Source organism: Tachypleus tridentatus, chromosome 12 (assembly GCF_004210375.1).
Source record: "Tachypleus tridentatus isolate NWPU-2018 chromosome 12, ASM421037v1, whole genome shotgun sequence".
NCBI classification, from domain to species: Eukaryota; Metazoa; Arthropoda; class Merostomata; order Xiphosura; family Limulidae; genus Tachypleus; species Tachypleus tridentatus.
This window is the reverse complement of record NC_134836.1, coordinates 68,341,623-68,357,106: the sequence shown is the minus strand read 5'-3', so window position 1 is coordinate 68,357,106 and position 15,484 is coordinate 68,341,623. Positions and strand designations below refer to the sequence as shown.

General features: G+C 34.1%; 1 protein-coding gene across 2 annotated transcripts in view; it reads left to right on the top strand.

The window, feature by feature from the left end:
* Window positions 1-15,484, top strand: part of LOC143233490 (uncharacterized) — a 31,645-nt gene continuing 16,161 nt past the window's right edge. Inside the window, exons 1-2 of one of the 2 annotated variants that reach the window (XM_076469771.1) lie at window positions 1-146; window positions 437-596. In XM_076469771.1, the coding sequence (XP_076325886.1) occupies window positions 470-596 (127 nt within the window). In that variant the 5' untranslated portion in view covers window positions 1-146; window positions 437-469. Of the gene's footprint in view, window positions 147-436; window positions 597-15,206; window positions 15,434-15,484 lie in introns of those variants that run through there. The other variant, XM_076469772.1, reaches the window with a different exon arrangement.

Below are 15,484 nucleotides of genomic sequence, written 5' to 3'. Positions count from 1 at the left end.
TCTGTTAATAAATATCGCACATCTTCATGATAACGTTAACTCACGAACTTTCAGAGAAGTGATGAGATTCAACTGAAATTCTCCACTTACGGTTACACTTGAGTTTCAGACGGTTTACTACTATCGCTCAGTAAGAGTCCTCAGAAGTAAGTCACCTCTGGTTCAATGTTTCAAGTTATGAGTTAATATGTTTTACTATTTTGATATTATTTCTCCGAAATGCGTAAGAACTAATGCATATTTATTTCCATTAAGACATGTATACATTACAAAATTTTTGCGAAAGTATACTCTTAATACATGTAGTTGTTTTCCGGAAACGAACTTAACATTATTTGCTTTTTATAATTAACCTCGAAAACCTTGTAATAAATATATTAGAAAGAAGTTCAACCTGTATCATTCTTACTTATAATACTTAAATTCTCTTTTACAGTCAACATACTTTGTGTAGCAAATACACCTAAATATGAACAATTCAGCAGTGGATAATGTTGGTTACTATGGATATGATATGGATCAAGTCGAATTATTGTTGGATCCAGATGACCCTGATTTTTTACCGGAATTTGAAGATAACGCAAACAACGATTATGGTAAATAGCGATTTAACAGTTTCTTGTGTTCCGTAAACATTGGGTTTTTACTCGGACCAAATTATCTTAAAACTATTCATATTTTGGTTTTATACAAATGCGTGTATATATATATATATATATATATTTTTTTTTTTAGCATATGAATAAATAGGTACTGTGTGTGGCATCGTTACTAAATTCAACAAGTAACACATTATAAAGTCGTTTTTTATGGTATTACATCACAATAACATTAATTATGATTTATAAAAAAGCAAGAAAAATTTATGAGTTCTCTATGGGTTTCCATTAAAAAGTTTATAAAGATTTGGTGCTCACACATCAGTCTTACTATATTATTGCGATGAAATGTGACACACAAACAACTGATCGGTAAAGCACAGATCATTTCCCCCCGACATAACGAACGATCGATTATCGTTTTGCCAACTAAGAACCGTCTACAATTAGTGTATTACTATTTATATTGTTGTATTAGACCTCAAGAAGCTAACTCACACCTTTCGCTATATTTAGTCATTCTCAACGTACCAGGATAACGTACATGCTTAAACTTATTAATTCGTATATTATAGTTTTTTCAGTTGGTGTTTTTTATGTGACCGAAACTTAATTCATTATCAACGTACTATTTATTTTTTTTTAAAGTAGGCCAAGGTTCTTACCGCTTGAAGACGCTTAAGATCATTTGAATTCTATATACATTTGTGTGCACGCTTGACAATGACGAACTTTAGGCAATATTCCAATTTATGCGAGTGTGTGTTAGTCCTTTTCGGGAGATACAAGCTTAGCATCCAACATGTAAGACAATGCCACATATCTGAATCTTGTAATAAATTCAGCAAACGTCAACTTCTTTATCATAATAATTTTCACCATTACAGTTGTACATATATATATGTTTAGAAATTTTAAATAGCGTTTTAGGTTTAAACAGTAAGATACACTTTTTAATTCCGACGCAAGATATGAATACTTTGATACCATTTGCAACTTTAACCTACTACCATGGATTTCGTAGTGAGTTTTGCACTGTGATTGTGACGGTAAGAGCTGTACATATAGGTAGTTTGGCGTTTCACCCTATTCCGGGGCCCGGCATGACCAGGTGGTTAAGGCACTCGACTCATAATCCGAGAGTCGCGCGTTCGAATCCCCGTCACACCAAACGTGCTCGCCCTTTCAACTGTTATAATCTGACGGTCAATCTCACTATTCGTTAGTAAAAATGTAGCCCAAGAGTTGGCGGTGGGTGGTGATGACTAGCTGCCTTCCTTCTAGTCTTACACTGCTTAATTAGGAATGGCTAGCGCAGATAACCCTCGAGTAGCTTTGCGCGAAATTGAAAACAAACCAAACCCTATTGCGGTTGGAAAGTTGGGGAAGTTAAACGTTTTGAGAAGCAAAATTAAGACAATCGTCAACTGAAATATTTGTGTTATTTCAGCCTACACTCAGTTAGGACAAGCCTGTTTTGGTCGTCGTCGCGGTAATGTTCAGGGTTAGGCGAAGACTATGTTTAGTAACTTGTATATGGGGCCGTCTCTTTAGTCATAACACATGAAATTGTCCTACTACGTTTTTAATTGTCTTGAAATTTTTGCATTTTCCACAGTAATTCTTGTACACTGAATCCGAAAATTACATCTATTTTTCTCCATCACGTACAGATTTTTCACAAAACGTCATATGTACTTATACATAAATAAATAATCTTCATTGAAATCAGATTACTTTTCGTTATGCTTAAAATGTTGACAATCACTGACTATAGATTATTCTTGATCTAGAACCCAAATATAATAATGATAATAAAAATAAATGTTAATTTGGTAATGAAACAATAATTTGATCTAAGTAAGAGTTTTTCTTTCTTCCCGATTAGTAAAAATTCCTTACGAGTTAGAAAAAAATATTATTTTTGAAATTTGCACAGGTGAATTATTGAAAATCCGTTATTAAAATTAAAACAACTTTTATAATGTATAAATTCACAGACCTATATTACCCATACAGAGACTATAAATATTTTTGTTTCTTAGAATTTCGTGTATTTATTTCTGACCTTTGTCTGATGACACTTAATTTTTTTACTCATTATAGAAATCTAACAAAAAAAATGACATTTTAATCATGCATATAATTTTTCAAATGAACGGAATTATTACTGGCTATTGATTAACGAACCTTTCACACTTTCCTTGTTTTGTTAATATTTGTCGAACTGTTGTTGTTGTTGTATTGAATTAAGCACAAAGCTACTCAATGGGCTATCTGTGCTCTGCCCGCCACGGGTATCGAAACCTGATTTTTAGCGTTGTAAGTCCGCAGACATACCGCTGAGCCACTGGGGAGCTCGTCGAATTGTCTATGACCAAGAAAATCGTAACATGCTCCTTGCCACGAAAAATAACAAATATATTTTTATAGATTCCTGACAAACGATAAAAATACACTAACTGTGTTTTGTATCTCTTCCGCACGGTGTTCGTTTTACATTACCTGTTGTTTATGTAACTTAATCATTTTATTTACATAGGTACCCGGCATGGCCAAGTGGGTTAAGACGTTCGACTCGTAATCTGAGGGTCGCGGGTTTGAATCCCCGTCGCACCAAACATGCTCACCCTTTCAGCCGTGGAGGCGTTATAATGTGACGGAAAATCCCACTATTCGTTGATAAAGAGTAGCCCAAGAGTTGGCAATGGGTGGTTATGACTAGCTGCCTTCCCTCTAGTCTTACACTGCTAAGGGAGAGACAACTAGCGTAAATAGCCCTCGAATAGCTTTGCGCGAAATTCAAAAAACAAAACAATTCTTTACATAGAATCAGAATATAAATGATACATTTGTAATAGAATCGTGAGGCGGAAAACAGGGTTTAATTGCAAACACTAAAACAAAAGAATTAGATCATACTTTTGCTGGTGAAACCATAGTTAATAATTGAAGTTTTCATGAAACCTACAACTGTCATGTTTTCTTCCTCAATTTCTTAAAAAACAAAATGTTTATTTTTCGAGGTTTATGAACTTACACATTAGCTACCTCTAGCAAACATTTGAACTAAAATATTAAAATTGTACTTTACAATCTAATATACAGAGCTTGTATTGTTTGTAGTTAAGCACAAAATTGCACAATGAGTTATTTGTGCTCTGCTATCACGGGTATCGAAACCCGCTTTCTGGTGTTGTAAGACTGCAGACATCCCTTTCTGCCATCTGTTTTTATACGTTTCCACCTTGCTTGGTCAATTAGCACCAAACTTGCTTGACACAGTAATACAGGATGACGTGAGGAAGGAGTCTAGTTGACTCTCATCTAATGTGGTATTCATAGAGTTCTTGAAAACTTGGTATGTGTTTGTTTTGAGTATTGGTACCGTTATGTATTTTATTACAGTTTTAATGTTTATTATTTTAAGAAAAAAAAGAAGCATAATTTTATATTCTCTGTTAAAAACGAGTTTTCATTGTTGTTGTTTTTGAATTAAGCAGAAAGCTACACAATGGGCTATCTGTGCTCTGCCCACCACGAGTATCGAAACCCGGTGATTAGCGTTGTAAATTCGCAGACATATCACTGAGCCACATGTTTTCCTTTCACTGGTCAACGGATGAGTATTCAGGCATATGGTACTCACAAAGTTCACACACTGTCAGTAAACAGTACACATCCTATACTGTTAACAGTCTAGGCAAGTATGTTGGTACATAATGTGTTGTTGTAACTGAATAAAATTCATTTATTAATCTTTGTTCGTAATATCTTCATATACAATATCTAAATCATATCTCAAATTTACACATTTCTGGCGAGAATATGAAACAATGTGAACAGTTTTGTGGGGTCAACAACCTAAACTTTTTCAACATAACTTACAGAACAAAGTTCAATAAACAGAGCAGTTTTTACTTTCAAATTCAGAGAGAATTCTACGAGATTGGGGCTCTTGAGTTTTCTTAATAGGCATATAGGTGAGTTTAAGACACAAGCGACCTCAACTGACACTTCGTACAATATTAAACAAGCAGAAATTTAATCATTTGTACAAGCAGGAAAAAAAATTAAGGTGGACAACAGACAAAAATATATTTAATTAAATTTCACATAATTCCGTTAGTGTTCTACCTCAGATGTTTATATTAAGTTTGTTGTTCGAGCGTATCACAGTTTGTTTGTTTTTTTTACAGAAAACCTCATCATTATAAGTTGATTGTTTAAAATATTACAGAGAAGACTCCTAACTTTAACCGTGATTTATGTTTACATCACAGTATATTCTAGTGTCTGGTATATTCAGTGTTAAACAACGATTTATTTTCATATCACAGGAGGTAGTAGTGTTCTGAAATATTTAATGCTAAACAAGGATTTATGTTTACAACACAGAGCCCCACTAGTACCGCAGTTTTTCTACAGATTTACAACACCAAAGTCAGGGGTTCGATTTCCATCGGTGGGCTCATGAGATAACCCTATGAAACTTTGCTATAAGAAAACACACACACACATACAACACACGAGGGGGTAGTGTCTGGAGTATTTAATGTTAAACAATGATTTATGTTCACATCACAGCAGGTAGTAGTGTCTGGAATATATATTGTTAAACAAGAATTTAATTTTACATCACAGGAAGTAGTAGTGTCTCAAATATTTAATGTTAAACAAGGATTTATGTTTACATCACTTGAGGTGGTAGTGTCTGAAATGCTTAATGTTTAAAAGGATTTATGTTTAGATCACAGGAGGTTGAAGTGTCTGGAGTATTTAATGTTAAACAATGATTTATGTTCACATAACAGCAGGTAGTAGTGTCTGGAATATATATTGTTAAACAAGAATTTAATTTTACATCACAGGAAGTAGTAGTGTCTCAAATATTTAATGTTAAACAAGGATTTATGTTTACATCACTTGAGGTGGTAGTGTCTGAAATGCTTAATGTTTAAAAGGATTTATGTTTACCTCACAGGAGGTTGTAGTGTCTGGAATATATAATGTTAAACAAGGATTTATGTTCACATCATAGGTGGTGGTAGTGTTTGGGATTTTTAATGTTAAACTAGGATTGTTTACATCGCAGTAGATAGTAGCATCTGGAATATTTAATTTTAAACAAGGATTTATGTTTACATCTCAGGATGTAGTAGTGTCTGGAATATTTAATGTTAAAGAGCAGTTTATGTTTATATCACAGGAGGGAGTATTTTTTGGAATATCTAATATTAAACATTAGGATTTTTATTTACATTTCAGGAGGTAGTAGTGTGTGGAATATTTAATGTTAAACAAGGATTTACGTTTACACCACAGGAGGTAGTTGTGTCTTGAGTATCTAATGTTAAACAAGGATTTATGTTTACATCACTGTTGATAGCAGTATCTGGAGTATTTAATGTTAATCAAGGTTTGTTTTTATCACAGGACATAGTAGATTCTGGAATATCTAATATTAAACAAGGATTTTTGTTTACATCTCAGGAAGTAGTTGTGTCTTGAATATTTCATGTGAAACAAGGATTCATGTTCACATCACAGGAGGTAGTAGTGTTTGGAGTATTTAATATTAAACAAGGATTTATGTTTTCATCACAGGAGGTATTAGTTTCTGGAATATGTAATGTTAAACAATGATTTATGTTTACATTACAGCATGTCGTAATGTCTGGAATATTATGAAAGGATTTATGTGTGCACTATGTGAAACTTGTTATGATCTTGATGGGAAAAGTTTGTCCCAGGATTATGGTTTGTTTTGGTTTTGAATTTCGCTCAAAACTACACGAGAGGTATCAGCGCTAAGCTGTTCATGATTTTGCAGTATAAGAGTAGAGGGAAGGCATCTAGCTAGTGATCACCACCCACCACTGTCTCTTGGTCTACTCTGCCGAATGAAATGTAGTTACAATCTTGTTGTAAGAAGTCTGCCAGAGGAAACCAGGTTATAACTGTGTTGTAAAAAATCTGTCACAAGAAAATTAGTTATAATGCTGTTTTAAGATGTCTGTCTCAGGAAACTTATAATCCTGTTGTAAGAAGTCTGTTATAGGTCGGATTTAAATTCCATTCAAAGTTGAATTGAACCTACATGACCACAGTTCTATTACACAAATTTAATCATTAGAATTTTGTTTTTATATTCACTTTTATGTTTATTTAGGATAAAATTATAGTTTTTACTTCTAATTTTCCATTAAAATTTTACTTTTTTTATTTATTTTCATAAATAATATTTTTACTTTCCATCTATGTTATCATAATTTATTTTGCTTTCTCTTTTTATCCGCAATAATGTAATTTATTTCTTTATAAAATCTGAAATCAAATTTCATTTTTGAATACAATTTCTAAAACTTCTTTATTTGTTTTTTTCTTTTTTGTCCCTTTATCAATTTTTATAACAGCGTCATCTACAAGAGTTTAATAATAACGGTTAATCGAAATGAAGATTTAATTTATGCAACAAATAGAAAAGGATACTTTTAAAGGACTAGGTTCTCTTTGTTGAATCTTTCTTTACAGTATTTGAAATAATTATGGAATGAGTGAGACTAGATCAATCGTTATATTTCACCAGTCACCACAAGTCAATCGTAGTTTACAAGAAGCAGTGAAAGTAGTTTCTTCTAAAAGTCTTAAAATTAACGATATTATAATATAAAGTGTAAATAATAGTATAAATTATCTACACATTCTGTGGATTTGTCAGATCTGGTTCGTTCATCGGTAGATTAACACAATTAGCCCTTTATATAGGTTTGTGATGAAAACTAAAAAAACACAAATAAATTCATTTCAAAATGAAAGATATGTCGATTAAATATTTCAAGAATGTCTTTAATATTAACAATCACTTGTTCGGTAAGCGCCGATCTAGTTTACACTTGCTTTGGTTAGTTGTCATGGTACTTGGTGTAACTGCCATAATATATGAAGTAGTTGCCATAAGACTTGGTGTAACTACAATAAGACATGGATTAATTACCATGAGACTTGGTTTAAGTACAGTAAGACATGAATTATATATCACAAGACTTAGTATAACTACAATAAGGCATGGATAAGGCACTCAAATCGTAATCCGAAGGTCGCGAGTTCGAATCCCCGTCACACCAAACATGCTCGCCCTTTCAGCCGTGGGGGTGTTATTATGTGACGGTCAATCCCACTATTCGTTGGTAAAAGAGTAGCCCAAGAGTTGGAAGTGGGTGGTGATGTCTAGCTGCCTCCCATTATCTCTTACGCTGCTAAATTCGGGACGGCTATCGCAGATAGCCCTCGTGTAACTTTGTGCGAAATTCAAAACAAACTAAGCGTACAACAGGCAGTTGCTGCACATTAATCAAAACCTGAGTTAGTCACAACGATACTTGGACTAAATGACATGAAAGTTGCTCTTCAAATATAAAAACGTGATTTATTTTTTGTTTAGCAGAATTTGGTCTTTCATTTCGGTGGCGTTTGGGTTAAATGAAGTGATATTAATTGTAAGTTTAAAAAACAACAACAACAAAAAACTTATCACAAAGAAACATAGCTCAGTTAGGGATCCTTAAAATGCTTTTGTTCTGTTTGGCCTTAGCGCCTAGATTAGCGAACACAACTTTACTCTCTCTTGACTGCATTCAGTAATGTAATGTCGCTTTTATTATCGCAGAATGTACCGAACGCTGTTAGAAATGTTGTGTAATTTACTTTCTTGGAACTATACGTGGAATTAAATTGCTTTCAGCTATTAAAAAAACGCTAAAGTAGTAGAATAATTAAATAAAATATGGGAACAGTTGATATTACTAACGTCGGCCAACTTTAGCTTTTATTTGTAAACAATCTAAATATCATGGTAAACCTAAACATTCTTAGCAGAAACAAAGACACGCCCTCTGAAGGACCTCCGAACAGACTCGCGCGTGCTTTTTCACGGACAATACCCTGTGTTACAACCGCCTTTGTCAACAGTTTCGAAACTGATGTTATTATTCGTGGCAATGAACTCTTTTGTTGTTAAAAAGTATAGATAGGTGGCGACTGGTAAATTTTAGTCACATTTTTAAGGTTACAAAACAAAGGAAACAAACCGAATTTCGCGATAATTGAGGGATTGATGATCGGTCTTTATAGGATTGTCCAAAAGCTTACGAAATTAATGTGCTTAAATTGAGAAAAATAAACATTTCGTTTCATATTTACTCTCACTTTCCTGTGGTTTAACAGTAAGCTTGATACAACTCATAACTTGACAGAATGTTATACATTTGGTGTATTTTCTGTTTATTTTGTCATTGCAAACATTTGATACATGTGTATGTGTGGAAAACATTAAAATTATCTATTTTAATTGTATATTTTTTTCAATTTAATTCCAAGAAAAAAGAGATGGCGCTAGGATTGAACAGAAAGTCTTAAAAATTTATTGGATCGTCAGTCAGTTTTCACATTATTTTGATATATCAATAGACACAAACAAAATAAATAGATGAACGATGTCGCTCATTACTGTTTTAAGATCTTCACTGACCTATTGGCTATTCTACGATATTCATAATTTAGGCAAGTCTGATATGTTAAAACACATTTAAAGAGATTTGAACTGAAAAAATGTGTTTAAATAGTCTTTAGTGTTTTCAGTGGTGGCACCAAGGGGGGCTTGAGCCCCCTAAATGAACCAAGCCCCCTCAGCCCCCAATATTGTTACCAACATATATTCATAAAATATGGAAAACACAATCGTCGTTGTTGCTTAACAATTAACATAAAATAGATATAGATCTGTAGAACTCAACGTCTTCATTAAGACGGAAGTATGTGTCATGCATCCCATAGCAACGTACTGAATGCACTGAAACTCATGCGCTGCATTGCTGCTCCCTGTGTAATGCCATTCTATCTTGAGCTTTGGCGAAAATTAGACAACCATGTTGATTTCAAGTTACAACAGATCATCAGGAATTTTATTTGATAAACCAAAGGTTTTACAGGTATTTACCCATTAATTTCATTTATCTTTTATTGAAAAGTAAAACATAGCATGCATGTATAAGTGTATTGTGTATCAGCCATCCAAAATTGTGCTGATGATTGTGGCATACACTTAAACTTGTGACTTACAATCCAATTAATGTTATACTTATGATTAGATAATAACCTTACATGTTAACTGACCAAATAATATTTCTAAACAAATCTAGAATGAATTTTGAAATTGTCATTGGGCTATTTAGAAGTGCCTAATTTAATGTAATGTAGTAATTACATTATTGTAACAGGCACCTGTCCAGACACCTGGACGAATTCATAATCACATCTAGTTCTGGTCAAAGAGATGAACCAACACCGAATGCCAGGAGACACACCTTCTATGCCATCATAGACAGGATGATCAACGAGCTGAATAGAAGATTCTCCTCTGATGCCTGCAGTATTGTGATGGGTGCAACTGCATTAAACCCCAAATGCTCCACATTTCTGGACAAACAAGCACTCTTAGGAATGGCAGCAAACTATGGTGTGGCAGAGGTTGATCTCGCAATGGAGGTCCACCAGTTGAACTGGCTAATTGCCAGGAAGAAAGACAAGGGGCAGGAAGTATCCACACCATTGGAGCTTACAATCATGCTGGAGCCATACAAGGATGCCTTCATAGATCTCCACAAACTTGTATGCATCGCTGTGACCCTGCCTGTCACTTCAGCTGCCTGTGAGAGAAGTTTCTCAAGACATACTTGTGCAACAGCAGTGGTAATAACCACACCTGCAACCTTGCTGTCATATCAGTAAACTCCAGAAGGGCAAAACAACAAAAGTATTAACTAAAACGTTTTCATAAACACCTTTTCAATGTTTAGTAATCAATCCCTAATCTAATGTGGAGTCTAGTTTATAGATGGCCTTTTATTTATTTAGAAAATATATATTCACTGAGGAAAGGTGCTTAGGTCTATTCTCATCATGTAAACAATACCTGTCAAGTTCGCTTACTAGTTCATTTTTGCTCCAATTTTTGTTAAAATAGTTTATTGTAGTATGTAGTAGTCTATCTGTTATTGTTTCAATATGTGCGTATTTATGCATGAATTCAGATGATGTTATTCTGGGTGCTTTATAAGCTGCTGTGAGTAGTGTATTTTGTATTGCTTGTAGTTTTGTTTGAAGTAGTTTTTTGGTTATATTTATCCATGCAGGGGCTGCATTGTCAATGATGGGTCTAATGTATGTTTTATATATTTTAATGATGTTGTCTACCGTAGCTCCACTGTTTCTGCCAGTTAAACTCCTGGCATAGTTTGTTCTTCGTCAAATTTTTGTTCTAATATTATTTATGTGGTTTACCCTCGTAAGTTTTGAGTCAAAAGTAAGTCCTAACAATTTTGCTGATGTAGCAATCTGGAATAGTTCTCCATTCATGTAGATCTGTAGTTGCACTGTTTTATGTTTAGTTAACTTAGTGAATACTACTAGTTGTGTTTATTTTGATTCTGTATTTTTGACAATATTCACTTACTCTATTTAATTATGGTTGTATGTTTGTGGCTGCTATTGCTGGTGTTGATGCATTTTTCCAGACTGCTAAATCGTCTGCGAACTGTGATGAGTATCCATTGTTTGGATCTCTTATAGGCATTCTATTCACATACATGAGGATAGGGCTAACTACGTCTCCTTGAGGGACACCAGCTTCTGGAGTGAAACTCTCTGAGAAGATCCCTTCAACATTTATTCTACATGATATGTTTTCCAGAAAGTTAGATAGCCAGCGGATAGTTCCCCGCGGTAGTCCCATTTCTTGTATTTGGAACCGGAGACCGTTATGCCATACCAGTGTAGAATGCCTTCTCAATATCCAGAAAGCAAGCGACAGTGCATTTTCGTTTATTAAAACTATCTACAATTGCTTCGGTTAATCTTACTAAGTGGTCTGTTATTTGTCTGAATTTTCTGAAACCATTTTGTTCTTCTGGTAATTTTGATGTTGTCTCCAGGAATGTGGAGAGTCCGTTACTGATTATTCTCTCAAGAATTTTGCCTACACAGCTGGTCAGGCTGATTGGTCGGTAGCTATTTGGGTTATTGGCTGGCTTTCCTTCTTTATTGAACATTAATACATTTGCATGCCTCCAAGAAACCAGGGTATAATCAGAAAATAATGATGGATTAAAACTGCTGTGAGATGTTCAAATAATTTCGGAGTGCCTTTTTAAAGAAGAATGGCTTGTATACCATCTTCTCCTGGTGATTTAATTTTTGTGTTTTTATTACTTCTATGAGTTTTTGTGCTGAAATTGTATTTGAAATTAATTGTGTTTGTGTATTCGTTTCTGTTGTTAATTTGATAGTTATCTAAGTCTACTGGGAAGAGTGGTTTGAATAGTTCACTGTTATTCATTACAAAGTTATTTGCTTTATTATAGAAAAATGTAATCATGTCTAGGTAGTTCTGTGTTTTAAACGTGTTTTCAACTTGTTCGAATATTTTAGATTTTTCTTTATTTGTATATGCTGTGGTATTATTGTGTTCTAGTGGTGGGTATTTTCTTTGTTGTATCTCTATTTGTTAGTCTTTTTAGGTGTGCCAAAATAACAGTTGTTATAATAAATAGTTTGGTTCTTTTGAATTTCGCGCAAAGCTACACGAGGGCTATTTGCGCTAGCCGTTCCTAATTTAGCAGTGAAACACCAGAGAGCAGCCAGTCGCCACCACCCACACTCAACTCTTTTACCAACGAACTGCAGGATTGACCATCATATTATAATGCCCTCACAGCTTGTTTCGATCACACCTGCGTTTATTGTATGCAGTTCAATTTGGACTGAATTAAACGCGTCGTCGAGAATGCATATGTCGAATATAGTAGGACGAATTAGGAATGCATTGTTAAAAACGTAGTACGCCTAACATAATGTCTTATGATAAATATAATTTGTCACATACAATGGACAGCACAGACTCAGAGCTTGGAATATATTTTATTAAATATATTAAATATGAAATGTTTCGTTTGTGCGCTCTTCTTTTCTTTTAGAGTTTGGTAATTTTTCAAACCACTGTGAACAATTGTAAATATTCACATACCTATTGTCCACATTATCCAATATTTAAACTAAATGGTTAGACATATCTGAAACACGTGGTTTTCTTTTTTGGATTCGTATACATCATGACAGATTTTAAATAGCGGAAATGATAAAATGTAGACCAGAGACGAAAAAAGACGTAACACATTTATGTTCGAAGTGGACCTGAAATGGTAGGAAGATGTAACACACTTATGTTCGAAGTGGACCTGAAATGGTAGGAAGGTGTAACACATTTCTGTTCACAGTGGACTTGAAATGGTAGGAGGATGTAACACATTTCTATTCACAATGGACCTGAAATGGTAGGAAGATGTAACACATTTCTTTTCACAGTGGACTTGAAATGGTAGGAAGATGTAACACATTTATGCTCACAGTGGACCTGAAATGGTAGGAAGATGTAACACATTTCTGTTCACAGTGGACTTGAAATGGTAGGAAGAAGTTTAGTTTGATAACATATTTATTTCAAATAAATTTTGTAAATCACAAGTTAGTATATAGTGGATCATGTATTTGTTAGAAGATGGCAGCACTAATTATTTGTATTTTATCTCGGACATTTTATAAAAGTACATTTTATCAATACAAACCTTACTAAACTACACATTTTTGTAATGGTGTGAAAAACTTTCAGCTGTCTAGTGACAACTTCAATTGGTTACTCTATAATTTTTGTCATATTCTCCATAATTAATATATTACTGCTTTAGTATAATATATATTGTCTTCCACAAGTCATTGGTCATGTGATCTTTTGTTACTGACGGGAATGCGTGAACTATACGAGAGCAAAACACCAGCCAAAAGTCTATATGACGGTTATATAAGATAATACAGATAACTCGGTAGAGAATATTTTAAATATGTTAATTGCCTCAAGATGTGAGCTTAAGGCTTTCGTCAGGACCATGCATTTACTGTAACATTCGGTATAATTCAATTAAGATAGCTGTATTCAAATAATTAAGGCCACGTACACGAGTATATATTGCATGCGATTATTCCAGTTACTGTAAATTCTATAACCATACGTAAACAATGTAATATCAACTATTAAGCCTAAATTTGTGATGAAAATGACGTTAAATGGAGAAGTTCATTCACAATTTTCTCTTAATTTGACCACTGTGGAATCAAATAGCATTTCAGATTTATATTTTGTCTCCAACAATTCATTATCCATGAGGCCTATCGTTCAGTACCAGAACTAGCTGCCTTCTCTCTTGTCTTATTCTACAAATAGCCCTCGCGTAGCTTTGCGCGAAATCCAAAACACCAATTAAAAAACCGTGACCCAAGTAAAGTTGATGAAACGATGTTTAGGGTGAACGTTTAACCGAGGTTTTGCTATTTTGAAATCTTAGCTGTTAAAATTTATGTTTTCTGTAGACTGAAGCCAAATTAAGTGACGAAAATTTCGAAATAACTTAAGCGTTTTGAAACCTAGATAAAGCAACAGTTAAAGTTTTGTCATGATATTAACGAACTAACAACTTGCAAGTTGTTGCAATATTCAATATGTATGTACATATATATATATGTAAAAACGGCTTGTATGGATAGTGAAAACTCTATGTAGAGGAGCGAACAACGTTTCGACCTTCTTCGTTCATCATCAGGTTCACAAAGAAAGAAAAATGTAACTGACTGATAGCCGACCACATACCATATATTCCCGATATCAACACAAAAATAACCAACATTTGGCAAAAACTAGTAACAAAATATGATATTCCAGTTAAGACCAAATTTATTCAAAAACCAGGCACAAAACGAAGGTCTATGCTATGTAAAAACTACACTGACAAACACAACACCAACATTATTTTTAAAATACAATGTGATAACTGCCACGACTTCTATATTGGAGAAACAAGTAGGAAAATGGAAACCAAATTCATAGATCACAAAAAGTCACCTTCACACGTTTTCGGACACTGCAAATCAAATAAACACAACATAACCATAGAAAACACCCAAATACTAAATAAAGAAATAGACATAAACAAACGCAAAATTAAAGAAGCCTTATTTATACAACAACTCAAGCCCAAAATAAACCAATACAAAGGAACACCTTAATACCTATATTAATAAACATAATCCAACATCTAAGCACACCCTCCACATTCCTACACTCAATTACACAACCGCCTTCAAACATGTGGTCAGCTATCGGTCAGTTACCTCTTCTTTCTTTGTGAACTTGGCGATAACCGAAGAAGGTCGAAACGTTGTTCGCTCCTCTACATAAAGCTTTCTCTACTCATACCAGCCGTTTTTACATATATATTTTTCTATACAAATGGGTTTTCTCGTCATCACGAATTTAATATGTATGTTGTTTTAAATATGGTTTTTCTTCACGTGTAATTCATAACGAATATAGTTAAAGATCCGATACTTTACACCAGGGGCAGACTGTGTTGAAAGTCATCCACTAGGCACGTGACACGTACATATTCTTGAAATACATTTACGAAATCTGTTTTGTTCATGCACCACGAATATTTGGCGTTTGATCCAGACAGCGTGCTCACGTGGGAATTTACGTCAGCACTCAAGCAATGCGCGGTTGGGCCAGACACACGACAGAACAAATTTATTGCTTGCGTGAGGAACTGTGTTGGATGTGATGAAAGATTGTTCACCCGGCATCACGAAAAAGTCCGTTAGGGAAGTCTGTTTTACTGGCAGAACACGTGTAATGATGGAAAACCGAACAGCAGCCTCGTTACCACAAGGTAAACTGTTAATACAGTTTTAGTAAGAGATTATAAAATAATTTAATGTTA